We start from the raw sequence: 19,062 nt of genomic DNA on the forward strand, positions 1-19,062 counted from the left end.
GCAAAAAATATCAAAATGATGTCAAAGGGCAAACTAGGGGGATAATTGCAGCACATATGATAATTTGTTTTACAAGGAGTCCTTCTAAACTGCTGTCTGCCAGAATAAAACTGAGCACAAGACAAGGCGTGAGGTCATCAGCAGCACCTCACCACCCAATCCTGCCCCGCCCACCCCATGGCTCACCTGTGGATAGGCCGTGCCCATGCCAGACAGCACAGCCGACAGCACATCCCTGCCCTTGTCCCCTGCCCGACTGCATACGGACAGCTTGAGCAGATCCACCATGACGCGGGTGTCGTCCACGACCAGCAGACTGGTGAACTCATCCAGGGACTGAGGTTCTGGGCCTGATGCTTTATTTTGGCTTTCAACATCCTAAAAAGACCAACAACTAAAATGAGTAATGATATGTTAAGAAATAGTCACCAGTTTACTCATAAACTCAAAGGATACATGACTACCAGTGATGAATAAGGGACTTTATAAGGTATTTAAGACCATGAAATATCAGATTAAGAAATGACAGACCCCTAAAATCTCCACCATGTACTGTGCTTTCAAGACCAATTGACTGTTTTACAAGTTACCAAGAGCAGCTTTCAAAGAGAATGTCTAAAGTATAAAAAAGGACAATTTATACTATGACCAAGTTTGTGTCAGAGGCGTACGCTATAGGGGAGGCTAGGAATAAAAGTCACATCATGTAAAATCTACCCCCACCCTTAAGACATGCTTGGGAACTTTCTATCAACTAAATTTGTACACTGTACTTTTACATATTTTGTCTAGATCCTCTCCATAATTCTTTCCTAGAATCTTATTTAAAGCAATTCATTAACATCTAAGACATTGTCCATAATCTCTTGTTCCTTGGTTTCTTCAAAAAGGAAAATATATAAAATGAGTCTTCTTAATATTCCCCTTTTATTTCCCATTCATAGTATGTCAGCTAAAACAAATCACACCTGTGACCATTTACATCTCTCTCCTCCTTAGCAGTGGAGGAGCCGCTTGTTTACCTGTGGCAGCATCACTTCCTTCCCTGCCCCTCACCCTTGTGAGGGTGCCCCACCTGGGATGGCTACCCCACAGTGTGCTGCCCACCACACAACAGCCTCTTGGAGGTTGGCAGTAGGGTTTGGCCTACAGAAAGAAATTGGGAGCTGTCAGAGCTGGGAAATCCCACAGCTTCTGAGGCTTGGAGGGAGTGGGAGTTACTGATACCCTGTCCTGAACAGGGGAGGACCCAGGCCCTTCTAGTTCCCCAGGCAGAGTCTGGCTTGCCAAAGGAAGAATCAGATGCCAGAAGTGCCTCTTCTCTTCTCTCTTGCTTTCTGGATCTCAACAAAACCAGTGCCAACTCCTTCCAAAGACAGAAATAAGCTGGGGGAAACACAAGCCCCACTTAGGAAGCTTAAGGGGAATGTGACCTATTGGATGCGCAAATTCTATTGGATGCCAAAGTTGGCCCTGGAAATTAGCCTTCTTTGACCTAGGAACATGGTTTCTCCCTTTAAAGAAATAGACCCTACTCCTATCTCTGTGTAGAGACCCAGGGAATTGGTAAGTGAAATTCACTAGAAACAATGGAAGTCCAGAATCTCACTCACTGAAGAGCAGTAAAAGCATTCAGGAGAATATATTAATCATAGGTAACAGCTTAAGTTTTGTGGTTGAAATAGTACCCAACATTTTTTAGGTGGGAGTGTTAAGAAAAAAAAAAACAGACAAGAAGTCTAAAGGAATTGCTAAAAAAGAACATCATAGTTGCATATACTTGAATGTGAATTATAGCCCAAGACCATGAAAATTACTTTGCCATAATTCGTGAATCAAACCAAAACTGAAATGACAGGACTTTAGGGGTACAATCTGGAAAATGCATATGCGTCATGAATAAATTGGTATGAAAAAAATCATACCATCCCTTTCCTATCTAAAAGCAAAAATTTTGCTTAATTCAGAACAATTTCTGCATTAAAACCTCATTCTAAGAGATTGCAAAATATCAGAAGCTGAGTCTAGACACCCAGTTTATAAACAGCGATTTTCTTATTACCAAAAATGGTCATGAATAATTTCCATAGGACATATTTTTGCCAGCAGTAACAGCATAATAAATCAAGAATTTTCAATTAATTAAAAATAACGCTTGTTTGTCCCCAAGGGGGGCATGCTGGCAAGGGGGAGAGTGTGAGCAGGTAAGACGGCCTGGCATGGGCTGCACCTGAATAGGATGGGGAGGGTGTCCACATGTGGGGGTGGCTGGTGTGACAGAGCCAAGGCAAGTGGAACATGTCCCTGCTTTGGGCAAACGCAGCATGGGTGGGAAGGGGAAGTCATGGGTTAAGCAGCATGAGAGGACATCCCTGAAGAGGTCAGACAGATTTAGCTGTGCAGCGCAAGGGTTCCTGTGTTGGGGAGGGGTGGCAGCCAAGATGGGAGGCTGGCTACCTAAAGGGAAGTAAATAAACTGTCAATAACAGGGGCCAGGTTTCTCAGTTTCAGAGAAGAGAGTTATAAATACAGAAAGAAGAAAACTAGAGTGAATCCTGGGCAGTTATTACAATTGATCATATTGCTGTGAACCAATGCTTTTCAATATATGTAGATATATAATGAAATAAATATTATTGTACTTAACTATTGTGTGGGTATATACAGACACACATTTATTCCTTAGGCCTGTCCGGTAAGAGAGCTTATGAACAGCAACACCCCAACAGTAATGAGCATATGAAGGTCCAGATCTTGGCTTTTAAGTATCATTCTCCACTTCTTGGAGAAAACATCTGATTTCTGTGCTGAAGCATAAAACATCTTGTTGAGCCTAGAATTTTGTGTTGTGCCAGAAAGCAAAGTAACTCTCAAAGAATGATGGGAATATGTTAGAAGGACCGATAAAATTCCACCAAATAATTAAAGAATTATACCAACCCTTGACAAACTTTTCTTAAAAAAAAGAAGAAGGAACACTGTCCAACTCATTCTATGAAGCCAGTTTTACTCTGATACCCAAACTAGGCAAAGACATCACAAGAAAACTACAGATCCATATCCTTTTTGAATATAGGTGCAAAAATCCTCAAAAAAATAGCAAACCAATCCAGCAACATATAAAAAGACTATATACATCAAATACAGAAAGGGACAGAGCAAGGATAAACCCTGTGATGTTGGACTGGAATTGAAATTATTGGTTTGAAAGACTCATGGTTTTTATTACATAGATAAGATGCCAAAGGAGAAATAAATGCTCATGTCCATGCATGTCTGCTTGCTGAGAAGGCCTAAACCAAGGACATCCAGGAGCAATCGCCTTACCAAACTCCCAGATCTTGTTTCTAAATTCTGTGATCCACTAAAAGGAACCAGGGCTCTTTGAAGAAATGGCTGATTCCAGGGCAATGGCAGGGTAGGTGAAAAATGAGTCTAGAACACACTGTTGTACCAAAAAGTAAGGAAGTGCTCAAAGAATTATGGGGACATGTTAGAAGGAAATGGAACCAGCCAAAAAGGGCACCCAATGACCAAGTTTGGGACAATTTGGGTGTCAAATGATAATACTAATATATGTCATTATTTGAATAAAATACTATGAACGTATGCCAATATAGGCAGACAGACAAGACAAGAATGGAAAGTTTTCCCTTAGAGGAGAATAGCAACATTTATATTCCAAAAGGAATGATGACATTTGAAAAATCACCATATGACAACTACCACAGTAATAATGGATTCAGCTAGAATCATCAATAGATACTACAAATTGGTGGGTGAAAATATGATGAAGTTATTTACACAGTCTCCAAGTATCTCCCATTAATACTTATTAACATACTTTTATTAACCTCCAGTGGAGAAACCTGGCAGATACTCTTAACCAAGTGGTAAGAATTAATGTCACCAGTAATGCAGTAAAACAACAATGCGCATGCCCCAATGGGATGCACCGAGAACAATGAATTGTTCCTGTGGCATTTCTGTCAAAGGAAGGACTGAAGAACTATTACATATTGAAGACCAAAGAGACAACACGCAACCCTGGGTTGGGTCCTAAAGGTATGAAGGATACTCTTGGGACAATGAGAAAAATCTAAGTAAGTCTGTGGGTTAGAAATTAATCCTGGATCAGTGTTAACACCCTGATACTCAGGAAGTATGCACTGGAGCACTGAGGAGGAATGGGGACTGTGCCTTGCAGCTCTCCTGCCAATGGTTCAGAAATGCTAGCAACTGGAGAACCTAGGTGAACGGTACACAGGAGTTTACCATGTTCCATTTCCATGTACTAATTCTGCAACTATTGTGTATATTTCACATTATTTCAAAATAAAATGCTAAAGAGGAAAGCCTGTGACCTCTTTGGTTTGGGTCATGGTTTCTGCAATGATGCTGGCAGCTCCTGGGTCATCTGTCACCGGGATAAACGGCCGAGAAGAAGCTGAGGAAGCAGATGGAGTCACTGCAGAGGGAGTCACAGCATCCTCAGAAGAGATAATCTAGATTAAAAACACACAGGAAGAGGAAAAACTCAGCAATGTGGCACACTTCCCACACAACTCCAAAAAGCCTTATCTAAAACCCCTTGAGCTATCTGGACTGTCCCAGATTTTACAGAGCTAACAAGGTACTTACACCACCAGCTACACCTCCAGTGGGGTCTGGGAAGCCCTGCAAAGTCACGCACATTCATATTCCCAGGAAAATCTATTCACAATACGTCACATGAAGAAGACTAAAATGAGCTCACACATTTGACTTCAGGTTGGGTTTTTTCCCAACATAAGTTACAAAAACTTTTGGCTTTCAGAGCTTTAAGGTTTCAGAATTGCAGATAAAGGACTGTGAACCTGCATTTAGCAGCCTTTTAAAAGGATAAATCTAGGACAGCTAATCTTTGACAAAGGAGCTGAGGGCCTACAATGGAGGAAAGAAAGTCTCTTCAACAAATGGTGCTGGGAAAACTGGGCAGCCACATGTAAAAGAATGAAAATCAACCATTCTTTTTCACCATTTACAAAAATACACTCAAAATGGATCAAAGACCTAAAGATTAGCCCTGAAACAATAAGTCTTCTAGAAGAGAATATCGGCAGTACACTCTTTGACATCAGCTTCAAAAGAATCTTTTCGGACACCATAACCCCTCACGTGAGGGAAACAATAGAAAGAATAAACAAATGGGACTTCATCACACTAAAGAGCTTCTTCAAGGCAAGGGAAAACAGGATTGAAACAAAAAAACAGCCCACTAATTGGGAAAAAATATTCACAAGTTATTCACCCGACAAAGGGTTAATCTCCATAATATACAAAGAACTCACACAACTCAACAATAAAAAATCAAACGACCCAATTACAATATGGCCAGGGGACATGAACAGACATTTCTCCAAAGAAGATATACGGATGGCCAATAGACACATGAAAAGATGCTCATCATCACTAATCATCAGGGAAATGCAAATCAAAACTACACTAAGATATCACCTTACACCTGTTAGAATGGCAAAAATATCCAAAACCAAGAGTGACAAATGTTGGAGAGGCTGTGGAGAAAAAGGAACCCTCATACACTGTTAGTGGGAATGCAAACTGGTGCAGCCACTATGGAAAACAGTATGGAGATTCCTCAAAAGGTTAAGAATAGAAATACCTTATGACCCAGCCATCCCACTACTGGGTATCTATCCTAAGAACCTGAAATCAGCAATTCCAAAAGTCCCATGCACCCCTATGTTCATCACAGCGTTATTCACAATAGCCAAGTCATGGAACCAACCTAAGTGCCCAGCAACTGATGATTGGATAAAGAAGATGTGGTATGTATATACAATGGAATACTACTCAGCCATAAAAAAGGACAAAGTCATCCCATTCACAATAACATGGATAGACCTTGAGGGTATTATGTTGAGTGAAATAAGCCAGACAGAGAAAGACAAACTCTGTATGACTCCACTCATAGGTGGTAGTTAACATATGGACAAAGAGAACTGATCGGTGGTTGCCAGGGGAAAGGGGGGTGGGGGGAGGGCACTAGGGGTGAAGTGGTGTACCTACAACATGACTAATAATGATGTACAACTGTAATTTCACAAGGATGTTAACTTTCATAACCTTAATTAAAAAAAATCAAAAAAAATTACAACGGTGTTCCACAAAACGTATTAAAAAAAAAAGGATAAATCTATTTCTATTTAAGCACTAAAAAAAGCTCCTCTTTAACAGAATATTTTCTAATTCAAGCTAAAAATAGCAGTAGGTGCAAAATCACTCTGAATTAAGTGAAAGAATGACTTACACTTTCCTAACAAAAAGTAGCTACCTTTTCCTTTCTGATCTAATTTTGCTATATTGCTTTACCATTTATTTTTACCTCTCCTCTCTTCTCTTGCCACATATTTGGACTTAGTCGGTCTTCAATATCAACGGGGAGTACACATTCCTCTCCATTCATGGGACTGGCCATGGCAGACGTGTCAGAAGGGGGTGCCGAAGAGGAAAACGAGGGACACTCCACTGGGGCAATCATGCCAGCTGGCATCAAGGCCCCAACCACTGCATCTCTGTCAGGATAGAAAGCCAGGTCTGTGATGAACTCTTCACCATTGCTGGACAGTAGAGTCAGGGGGAAGGACAAGCGCTCACTGAAGGACTCCCTCATTTTTACACGATACGTAGAAAAGAGTTTAGGAAAAATACTGGCCATTATTACTATATTCATCTGCTAAAAGCTAAAATGTTCACTCTCGATCTTTTTTTACATGAATGACCATAGTGATGACAGGTAGAAAACTGCCAAACATAAAAGTCAGAGCAGAATAAGCCTCTGGATTTCCCCGAGAAATTCCTCTTGGCTTGTTGTTAGAACCCGAGGGTAATTTTGTGTTTACTGAAAGCCGTGTACCAACAGTGCTTCACAGGAGGCAGCAAGAACTAAACGTCCTCTCGATGACTGAGTTGGCCTTTGATTGGAAACTAATCTTCCTGTGTGAGTATTTATTTCTGCTCATCAGGACCATAACCACAATACACTGATAGATGGGCAACTTACTTAGGCTGTGAGAAAACAGCAGCAAAATATTGGAAAAGTCAGCAATATCAACACTATGCCTTATCAAGTGTTTGAGTGAAGGGGATGACAAGTGGCCTTAGACATTACTGTATATTATTATCAACCAATTCTTCACCGTGTCCCCCAAATATTAATGCTTAGAGTTTACTGGCCATAAAGAATAATGAAAATGTTCTGATTTTTGGTTTTCCGATTAATATTTCAACTCCCAATAAAGAAAGCACAAAGATACCATTATTCATTGTTAAAGGGTATGTGAACTAAAATTCACAGTATTTAAAAACAATAACACAACATTCTGTGAGACATTTGATCAATCAAAAAGTTACAAAGACTGAAAGCTTACATAATTGTGGGTTTTCAAAAGTTAGCAAACAAGCCTACCTAGCATACATGATTTGCAATGCTGTAAGAATATGAGATAAGGCCTGCTGTTTGGCCAGATTTCCATCCAATGAAAGCAGAATCTTGGCAAGAGAAGGGCGATTTGGTTTAGAATGGTTTACACCACTGATTTTATTACTGGCAGCAGAAGAATCAGCATCTGAAGGCACACCTGGAAAAGGAAAATAAAATTTGAGTTCACTTTCTAAGATCAAAGTTTGCTCTATTTCTATAATTTGACCTTTAAGTTTAGTTTCAAAATACACGGCAATCTGCATTTTGCTATTTCACAGATTAGGAATTAGGTTCGTTAGTGGTCTTTCAGAGTGAAAAAACCCAGTTATTTTATCTTATCTATACTTCTGTAAAGGAGCTATTTTCAGCAAAGGTTCACTATAACTGGAAAACGGTGTAGATACTTTTGCAAACTGCACTTACAACAATTTATGTTATACATATGTGAGTGTGAAAAGGCTACAATAACTATGTGTATTTACTTACCACTGAAATGCAAGAAACGAAAAACCCCAAAACAATGGAAAGAAGACAAGAAGTTCACCAGTAAACAGTCTTATTGGACACATGTTATAGCTCATTGCCCTGAGAGTTCCCAGGCCTCGGCAGAGGGATGGAATCAGACATAACCCAGTGGTATCCAAGCACAGAGGAGGCGGACCTCAGAGTTAGGGAGGTCAACGTGACCAGAGTTCACAGGACAGGACCAGAGACAAGAGAGCTGCCCAGAAAGCACCCTGGAGATCTGGAAGTGCCCTCTCTCACGCCAGTTGAGAATGCAACAAAAGCTGACGAGTGCCTGTGTGAGAGGGAACTCCCAAAACCCAAAGATAAAACTACAGGAAAGGACTGGAGGCCCAGCAAGCCTCAAGCGCAAGGACACTGAGGGCTCAGCATAGCACTTGCTCCTGTCTGCCACATGGGAAGACTTCATAATTCACAGGGCACTGAGAACAGTACGCAGAAAGGCCTTGCCTCAGTGTTGGGAAATAATTAGTCCCAGACTACTATCAGGTCTGAATCCACTTAGCAAGTCCAAAATCAAGACCCGAAAGGATCAAACTGTTTCAAAGTAACTTAAAAGTATTTCAGCTCAAAAAGATTTATAGACATATAAAAATCTCTAGCAAAATTCACAATACATGGCATCCAACCAAAAGTTACCAGGTAGGCAGAAAGGCAGAAAAGTACCACTCAATTCAGAAATAAGGAGAAAAATCAACTGATGTACATAACCCAGAACTGAGACAGATGTTATAATCAGCAGACAGGGAAGTTAAATCACTTACGATATCGTTATTTTATATGTTCAAAAAGAGAGCTAGACATGGAAGATATAAAAATAATATCCAAATCAAATTTCTAGAGAGGAAACTCCAATGTCAGAGATTACAATAGTTTTATGACATTAACAGTACACTAAAAAATAAAGAAAACACTAGTAAATTTGAAGACATATCAACAGAAACTATCCAAAATGAAACAGAGAAGAGAAAAAAAAAGTAAAAAATGGACAAAGCATAAGTTGCCTGTGGGACAACTTCAAGAGACATGTGGAACTAGAGTTCCCAAAAGAGGAAAGAACAGAAAAAATTTTTTAGAAAAAGTAGTGACTGTGAACTTCCAAATTTGATGAAAATTATAAACCCAAATATCCAAGAAGCAGAATAAACCACAAGAACCATGAAAATAACTGCATCAGGACACATGGTTATCAAATTGCCAAAAACCAAGGGGAAAGAAAGAAAATCTTAAAAGTAGTCTGAGAAAAAAAGACACAGTATGTGCAGAAGAACAAAGATAAGAATGACAAGAAATTCACAATGAAAAAAATGTAAGCTAGAAGACAGCAGGACAGTTTCTTTAAAACAGTGGAAAAAACACTGTCAACCTAGTATTCTATACTCAGCTTAGCTATATTGCAAAAATGAAGCAAAATAACAAGTTCAAACATAAAAAAGCTGAAAGGAAGAGTCCCCAGCACATACACACAATAAGACATAAAAAAGGAAGCCCTTCAAGCAGATGGAAAATGATGCCAAATGGAAACATGGGTCTCCACAAAGGAGTAAAGAGCACTGGAAATGGTAACCACATGAGTAAATACAGAGACCTTCTCTTACTCTTTAAATCATTTTAATACACAACCTGATGTTTAAAGAAAACTAATAAAAAATACGGTGATGTTTACAACATACAAAGAAATGTATGACAACAACAGCACAAAGGCTGGGACAGAAGAAATAGAAATCTACTGTTGTATGATTCATATTCTACATATGACATAGTAGAGTACCATGTGAAGGTGGACCATGATAAGTTAAAGGTGTATAATATAGCTTCTGAAGCAATCACTAAAATAACATAGGGAGTTAGAGCTCACAGAAAACAAAGCAGAAAAAATTAAATCATAGAAAATAATTAATTCAAAGGAAGGCAGGAAAAGAGGAGAGAGAGAACAATGACCAGCAAGGAGGAAAAGAAAACACACAGCAAGACGATAGATATAACACAGAGACATCAATGATACCAGGAAGTGAAAGGGGACCACATAACGTCAAAAAAGATAGTCAGTGAAAATTTTAAAAAGCAAAATCTAAATATATGTTACCTACAAGGAATCTCCTTTTAATATAAAGACACAAATAGGTGAAAAGTAAAGGACAGAAAAGATACCATAGTATATCATAGTCTATGGAATACCATGGTTCATATAGTATACAGCACTGATTTAAAAAAAGCTGAAGAGAGACATAGGCATCATGGCGGAGTGAGCTCTTCCCTTAGACTCTCCGCTCTAAACACAATGAAAAGGACATTCATATACTAACAGAGGACATTCATGCAACACAAAAGACGTCTGAGAGACCCATGCAGCCATACGTCTGAAGGGTGAGGCGCTGAACCCCTAGAAGAAGTAGAAGGACATGAAGGGATCTCTTCTCCCTCCTGAATGGCAGTAACCTCAGGACTGTGCACAGCTGAGGACATGGTGGGAGGGGTGGCCCTCTACAGGAACATCTTCGCTCTCCAAGTTCCCTCACAGCTCGAGGGAAAGCTCCAGACAGAAGAGGCTAAGTTATTGCAGGGGGCTCTGCATTAAGACAGCACCTCAGGAGAGCAGATAGGAAGAACAGAGTGAGAATGCCACCAGGATCACAGTGGCGAAAGAAAGCACCTCACCCCCAGCCAGGCACTCCAGCACAACTGGTTGCGCAGGGCACTGGTGCATAAGATAGAAGAGCAGCAGCTGTGAGCAAGCAAGTTGCAAATTGTGGTGGGCTCAGAATACACAGCTCCTGACCCCCACCCAGGGACAGGAGATGGAAGCTGTGACCAGATATTATCACTGTGCAGAGGCACAAATCCATGCCAGCAAACAATATGAAAAAACAGTTTAAGACTCCAGACCAGAAGGAAAATTACAAGCACCAAGAAATCAATCCTGAAGGCACAGAAATTTAAAATCTAAATAAGAGAGAATTCAAAATAGCTATCATAAAATAAACTAAAAAGTTACAAGAAAATACAGATAGACAATTTAATACATGAGGAACTTCATCACAAAAGAGACTCAAACTATAAAGAAAAACCAACCGGGAATGTTGGAGATGAAAAAACATAATGGATGAAATAAAGAAAAATCTGGAGTCCATGAATAACAGAGCTGGTATTATGGAGGAGAGAATTAGCAGCTTGGAGGACAGTAATATAGAAATGTTTCAGATAGAGGAAGAGAGATGACTAAAACTAAAAAGAAGTGAAGAAATTCACTCAGTCATGTCCAACTGAAATAGGAAATGCAACATAAGATTATCCGTATTCCCGAGGGAGAAGAACAGGAGAATGGAGCACAAAGAAACAATACCTGAGAATGTCCTAAACCTGGGGAAGCAGCTGGAGATACAGAAAGAAGCTGTCAGAATTCCAAATTATATCAATGTCAAAAGACTTTCTCCAAGGCATATAGCAGACAAGATGGCAAAAGAAAAACATACTAAGGGCAGCAAGGCAGAAGAAAATAACTTGAAAAGGAACTACTATCAGGGTTTCAGCGGATTTCTGAACAGAAATCTTACAGATGAGGAGAGAGTGGAATAATAGATTAAAATTCTGAAAGACAAAAACTGCCAGTCAAAAATACTAAATTCTCTATCCAGGGAAAATTTCCTGCAGATATGATGGAGAAATAAAAACTTTCCCAGAAAAACAAAAGCTAAGGGAGTTCATCACCACATGAATGTCCGTCCTAAAAAAAAAAATGCACAAGAAGGCTCTCATACCTGGAAAAAAACAAAAAAGAAAGGGGATACAAAACCTTGAGCAAGGAGTTAAATAGGTAGACAAAATCAGAAAATTGCAGCTATCAGAAGAGGTTGGCAAACAATTAATTAAACATTAAAGATAAAGAGAAGGAAAACATCAAAAATAAATGTAATCTCATCATTTTAACCACAAACTCAGAACAAAGGATGGAATAAGTTTTGACAATAATAACTTAAAGGGGAAACAGAAAGGGATAGAATTGGTGTCGTCTAAAAAACAGGAGGGTATCAGAAAATAGACTATCTCATCTTTGAGATTTTTTTATACAAACATCACAGTAACCACTAAACAAATAATCAGAACAGAGACACAAATGATAAATAAAGACAAAACTAAGAAAATCATCATAGAGAACTACCAAACTAAACTGGTAATATGAAATACATGGGACAAAAAACAACAGAAAGGGAGAAGAACTGGAAAACGAGCAATAAAATGGCAGCATTAAGCCCTCATATATCAATAATCACTCTAAATGTAAATGGATCGAATTTTCCAATCAAAAGACACAGAGTGGTAGGAGGGATTGAAAAATATGAGCCAACAATATGCTGCCTCCAGGAAACACATCTCAACTCTAAAGACAAATACAGGCTCAGAGTGAAGGAATGGAAGATGATACTCCAAGCCAATGGCAACAAAAGAAAGTAGGTGTTGCCATACTTATAGCAGACAAAGTAGACTTCAAGACAAAACAGGTAACGAGAGACAAAGATGGGCAGTTTATAACAATAACAGGGACACTCCACCAAGAAGACATAACACTTATAAATATCTATGCACCCAACATAGGAGCACCAAAGTACATAAAGCAACTATTAACAAAGCTGAAAGGAGCTACTCAACAACAACACAATGATGGTAGGGGACCTTAACGTTCCTTTTACATCAATGGATAGATCATCCAGACAGAAAGGCAACAAGGAAATAGTGGATCTAAATGAAAAACTAGACGGGATTAACTCAATAGATATATATAGAACACTCCATCCAAAATAGCAGAATACACACTCTTCTGAAGTGCACATGGAATGTTCTCAAGGACAGATCATATGCTGGAAAACAAGGCAAGCCTTAGTAAATTTAAAAAGAATGAAATCATATCAAGCATCTTTTCTGACCACAACGCTATGAAACTGGAAATCAACTACAAGAAAAAAGCTGGGAAAGTGACAAACACGTGGAGATTAAACAACAGAATACTGAACAACCAATGGATCACTGAAGAAATTAAAGAAGAAATAAAAAAATACCTAGAGACAAATGAAAATGAAAATACACCATACCAATTCATATGGGATTCAGCAAAAGCGGTCTTAAGAGGTAAATTCATCACAGTATAAAGCCACCTTAACAAACAAGAAAAAGCTCAAATGAGCAATCTTAGACTGCTTCTAAAAGAATTAGAAAAAGAACAAACAAAGCCTGAAGTCAGAGGGGAGAAATAATAAAAATTAGAGTAGAAGTAAATGGAATTGAAACCAAAAAAAAGCAGTAAAAAGGATCAACGAAACAAAGAGCTGGTACGCTGAGAAGATAAACAAAATTGAAAAGCCCTTAGCCAGACTCAAAAGAAGAAAAGAGAGAAAAGTTCAAATAAGTAAAATCAGAAATGAAAGAGGAGAAATTACAATGGATACCAGAGAAATGCAAAAGATTATAAGAGAATGCTCTGGAAAACTGTATGCCAACAAATTGGACAATCTAGAAGAAATGGATAAATCTGAGACACATACAAACTCCCAAAACAGCCAAGAAGAAATAGAGAATCTGAACAGACCAATCACAAGTAAAGAGATTGAAAACAGCAAAGAAAAACCTCCCCAAAAAATAAAAATCCAGGACCAAATGGCTTCTCTGGAGAATTCTACTAAACATTCAAAGAAGATTTAACACCTATTCTTCTCAAACTACTCCAAAAAAACTGAAGAAGATGGCACACTTCCTAACACATTCCACAAGGCCAACATCACTCTGATCCAAAGACCAGACAAGGAAAACACAAAGAAGGAAAATTATAGGCCAAAATCGCTGATGAACATAGATGCAGAAATACTTAACAAAATATTGGCAAGTTGAATACAGCGACACACTAAAAAGATCATACACCATCAGCAAGTGGGATTTATACCAAGGACACAGGGATGGTTCAGTATCCCAAAATCAATAAAGGTGATACACCACATTATCAAAATGAGGAATAAAAACCTATTCCTCATCTATTGATCATCTCAACAGATGTAGAGAAAGCATTTGGCAGGATCCAACATCCATTTATGATCAAAAATTTCAATGAAATGGGTATTGAAGGACAGAACCTCAACATAACAATGGCCATATATGACAAACCCACAGCCAACATAATATTCATCAGGGAAAAACTGAAAGTCATCCCTCTGAGAACAGGAATAAGACAAGGGTGCCCACTCTCACTACTCTTATTCAACATAGTACCTGAGGTTTTGGTCACAGCAATTAGGCAATAAAAAGAAATAAAAGGAACCCAAAGGCAATGAAGAAGTGAAATTCTGTTTGCAGATGATATGATTCTATATCTAGAAAATACTAAAGAATCCATTGGAAACCTACTAGAAATAATCAACAACTACAGCAAACTTGCAGGGTACAAAATCAACTTAGACAAATCAGTGGCATTTCTATACTCGAATAAGGAACTAACAGAAAGAGAACTCAAGAATTCAATCCCACTTACAATTGCAATCAAAAAGAATAAAATATCTAGGAATAAATTTAACCAAGGAGGTGAAAGACCTATACAATGAAAACTGTAAGACATTATTGAAAGAAATCAGTGATGACATAAGGAAATGAAAAGATATTCCAAGCACATGGATTGAAAGAATATACTTAAAATGTTCATATTACCTAAAACAATTTACAGATTCAGTGCAATCCCAATCAGAATCCCAATGACATTCTTCACGGAAATGGAACAAAGAACCTAAAGTTCATATGGGGCAACAAGCAACCCTGATTAGCTAAAGCAATCCTGAGAAAAAAGAACAAAGCTGGAGGCATCACAATCCCTCACTTCAAAATATACTACAAAAATATAGTGATCAAAACAGCATGGGACTGGTACAAAAACAGGTACACAGATCAATGGGACAGAATTGAAAGCCCAGAAATAAAACCACATATCTATGGACAGTTAATCTTTAACAAAGGAGCTAACAATATACAATGGAGAAAAGAAAGTCTCTTCAACAAATGCTGTTGGGAAAACTGGACAGCCACATGCAAAAAAATGAAAGTAGACCATTATCTTTCGCCATACACAAAAATTAACTCAAAATGGATCAAAGACTTGAAGGAAGACTTGAAACCATAAAACTCCTAGAAGAAAATATAGGCACTACACTCTTTGACACTGGTTTTAGAAGGATCTTACTGAATACCATGTCTACTTGAACAAGGGAAACAGAAGAAACAAATGGGACCTCATCAGACTAAAGAGCTTCTGCAAAGCAAAGGAAACCAGGAACAAAATGAAAAGACAATCCACCAACTGGGATAAAATATTCACAAATTATTTATCTGACAAGAGGTTAATCTCTAAAATATATAAAGAACTCATACAACTCAACAACAAAAAAAAGCCCAATCAAAGAAAGGGCAGAGGATATGAACACACATTTTTCCAAAGAACAAATACAGATAGTCAAATAGGCACATGAAAAGCTGTTCAACATCACTGATCATCAGGGAAATGCAAATCGAAACTACACTGAGATATCATCTTACACCTGTTAGCATGGCTATAATCATGAAGATAAAAATTAACAAATGTTGGAGAGGATGTAGAGAAAAGAAAACTCTCATACACTGCTTGTTGGAATGCAAAATGGTGCAGCCACTATGGAAATCAGTATGGAGATTTCTCAAAAAATTAAAACTAGAAATACCGTATGATCCAGCTATTTCCCTACTGGGTATTCATCCAAAGAACTTGGAATCAACAATTCAAAGAGACTTATGCACCCCTCTGTTCATTTGAGCATTATTCTCTATAGCCAAGATGTGGAAGCAACCCAAGTGCCCATCAACTGATCAGCAGATAAAGACAATGTGGTATGTATATGTAATAAAATACTACTCAGCCATAAAAAAAGACAAAATCACGCCATTCACAACAATATGGATGGACCTTGAGGGTATTTTGTTAAGCGAAATAAGCCAGAGAGAGAAAGATAAACACAATATGATTTCACTCATATGTGGAAGATAAAGTAACACACAGACAAAAAGAACAGTCTAGTGGTTCCCAGAGGGGATTGGACTTGGTGGGTCGGCACAAGGGGTGAAGGGGCACATTTATATGGTGACTGACAAATAATAATGTACAACTGAAATTTCAAAATGTTATAAACTATTATGACCTCAATTAACAAAGAAAAGAAAAGAAAGAAAACTAGAGTGGCTATATTATTACCAGTCAAATTAGATTTTAACACAAAGAGTTCTGAAGCAATAGGATAAAGAGGCTAACTGTCATAATGACAGCAGAGTCAGTTAATCAAGGTGGGAAAAGTAAATGTCTTACATTAGAAAAGCAGGAAGATCTTAAACCAACAAGCTAAGCTTCTACTATAGGAAACTAGAAAAGAAAAAATTAAACCAAAAAAAGAAGAAAAGGATTAACAAAGATTAGAGCAGAGATCAGTGAAACAGAAAACAATGGAGAAAATCAAGGAAATCAAAGAAGCGTTAGCACTTTGAATTAATAAAATTGATAAGCCTCTAGACAAACTGGAAAGAAAAGATACAATTAACAATATGAGGAATGAGAGAGATGATACCACTACAGATTCTATAAATATTAAAAGGGAATAAGCAAATATTGAGACCAACATTATGTGAATACACTCAACAATTTAAATGAAAAGAACAACTTTCATTAATGAGATAAATTTTACTAGAAAAGAAACAAATAGCCCTGTATCTATTAAAGGAATTAAATTTGTGGTTAAAAAACACAAAGAAACTCCACAAAGAAAACTCTAGGCCCAGATGGCTTCACTGATGAATTCTATTGAAATACTACCAATTCTACACAAATTGCAAACTGAAAAGAAGGAAACACTCACCACCTCACTCAATGAGGCCAGCACTACCCTGATATCAAAACCACACAGAGATATCACTAGAGAAGTACAAATATCTATCATGAACAAAAAGGTAAAAGTCCTTAACATTTTTTTAGCAAATTGAATCCAAAACAGACAAAAAGAGAAACGCATAGGTGAAAAACAAAGTCTGAAAGGAAATTTTAAAAATACATAAAACCGAATGAAAAAGAAAATGCAACATATTGAAATTTGTGAGACGTAGCCAAAGTAGTGCTGAGAGGAAAATTCATAGTCCTCAAAGTTTTCACTAGAAAAGAGAAAAGGTCTCAAATCAATGATCTAAGCTCTTACCTCAAGAAACTAGAAAAAAACAACAAAATAAACCTAAAGGCAGCATAAAGAAAGAACTAATGAAGATGAGAACAGAAACCAATAAAAATGAAAACAGATAAACAACAGAGAATATCTAAGAAATAAAAAGCAGCAAAACCAAGTGGGGTTTACTCCAGGTATGCATTACTGACTCAAAAACCTATACATGCATACTCACAGCAGGTTTTATTTGTACTAGCCAAAAACTAAAAATAATCCAAATCTCCTTCAGTGTATAAATAAACTATAGAATAGTATTCAAGTAATAAAAAGGAATGATTGATCCATCAACAACCTGGATGATCCCCAGAGAATTACACTGAATGGAAAAGGGCAATCCCAAAATGTGATACACATAATGTGACATGAAAAGAGCTGTAAGTTAAGAAGACCAACATGGAACCACTGAGTAACAGAAACTGGAAAGGACAAGACTGCAGTCAGTCCTCAGCTACATCTACCTCAGAAAAGGAAACAGCACAGGAAGGCTAAGTAACTTGCCCCATTTCATAGAGCTAATAACTGGTGAAGCCAGAAGATCACATTTCAGTTATTTATAAAAGCAGATGGCACTGGAGACAAAATGTCCCCTCATGAAAGACAGAGGAAAAACGTGACATTCATATTAGAATGAAGAAAGATAAAATTCCCTAAAAAAATCAATTGTATTTCTATACACTAGCAAGGAGTAACTTGAATATTTCTAGATGATAGCAAGGACAAAAGAGGTTTTCAAAATACCATTTATAACAGTATAAACAATATGAAATATACAGGTATAAATATAACAAAAGATATGCAAGACCTGTACACTGAAACTATGAAATATTGCTAGAAAAATTGAAGACCTAAACAAATGGAGGAAATATTATGTTCCTGAGCTAGAAGATTCAACATTTTGAAGATGCCCATCCTCTCCAAACTGATCTATACAGTCAATGCAATCAAAATGACAAGCAGGCTATTTTACAAAAACTGACAAGCTGATTCTAAAAGTTACATGAAAATGCAAAAGGCCAAGAATACCCAAAACATATCTGAAAAAAGAAGCTAAAGGATTACCATGGCCTGAATTCAAGTGTTTTATACAACTATAATGATCAAGACAATGTGGTATTGGCATCAAAATCCAAAAACAAATCAATGTAACAGAAATGAAAGTCCAGAAATAGATCTACACATACCTGGACAACAGATTTTTGACAAAGGAGCAAAAGCAATTCAATAGAGAAGAAGTTTTTTCAACAACTGCAGTGGAAACTGGATACCCATATACCACCCCCCCCAAAAGAATTTCAATGCATACCTCACACCACAAAATTTAACACAAAATCAAGCACAGACCTCAATTCTAAAACTATATGACTTATATAAGAAAACACAAAAGAAGAATCTTCAGGATCTTGAATTAGGCAAAGGTTTTTCAGATACAATCCCAAAGTATGATCCATAAAAGAAAGAAATAGATGAACTAGATTTTACCAAAATTAAATATTTCAGCTCTTTAAAATTCACCTGTGAAGAGAATGAAAAGACAAGCCACACTGGGAGAAAATATGTGCAAATCATATATCTGACAAAAGACTTCTACCCAGAAAATATAAAGACTGCCCAAAATTCAATAAGAAAACAATCTAGTTTTAAATATAAGCAAAAGATATGAATAGCCAATTCAACAAAAAACCATATATGGATGGTAAATAAGCAAGAAGCCCAACATCATTAGTCATTAGGGAAAAGCAAAGTAAAACCACAATGAGATACACTACACAACTACAAGAATGGCTAAAA

At 37.6% G+C, this 19,062-nt stretch overlaps 1 protein-coding gene across 5 annotated transcripts in view; it reads right to left on the reverse strand.

The window, feature by feature from the left end:
* The window catches only part of HERC2 (HECT and RLD domain containing E3 ubiquitin protein ligase 2), a 272,108-nt gene that overhangs the window by 51,661 nt on the left and 201,385 nt on the right, over window positions 1–19,062 (reverse strand). For all 5 annotated transcript variants that reach the window (XM_070497080.1, XM_014829918.3, XM_070497069.1 and 2 more), the window contains exons 66-69: window positions 7,469–7,640; window positions 6,386–6,575; window positions 4,365–4,505; window positions 187–378 (exon numbers count right to left, since the gene is read on the reverse strand). In XM_070497080.1, coding sequence (XP_070353181.1) covers window positions 187–378; window positions 4,365–4,505; window positions 6,386–6,575; window positions 7,469–7,640 — 695 coding nt within the window. The remainder of the gene's footprint in view (window positions 1–186; window positions 379–4,364; window positions 4,506–6,385; window positions 6,576–7,468; window positions 7,641–19,062) is intronic.

The sequence above is a fragment of the Equus asinus genome, chromosome 2, assembly GCF_041296235.1.
Source record: "Equus asinus isolate D_3611 breed Donkey chromosome 2, EquAss-T2T_v2, whole genome shotgun sequence".
NCBI lineage: Eukaryota > Metazoa > Chordata > Mammalia > Perissodactyla > Equidae > Equus > Equus asinus.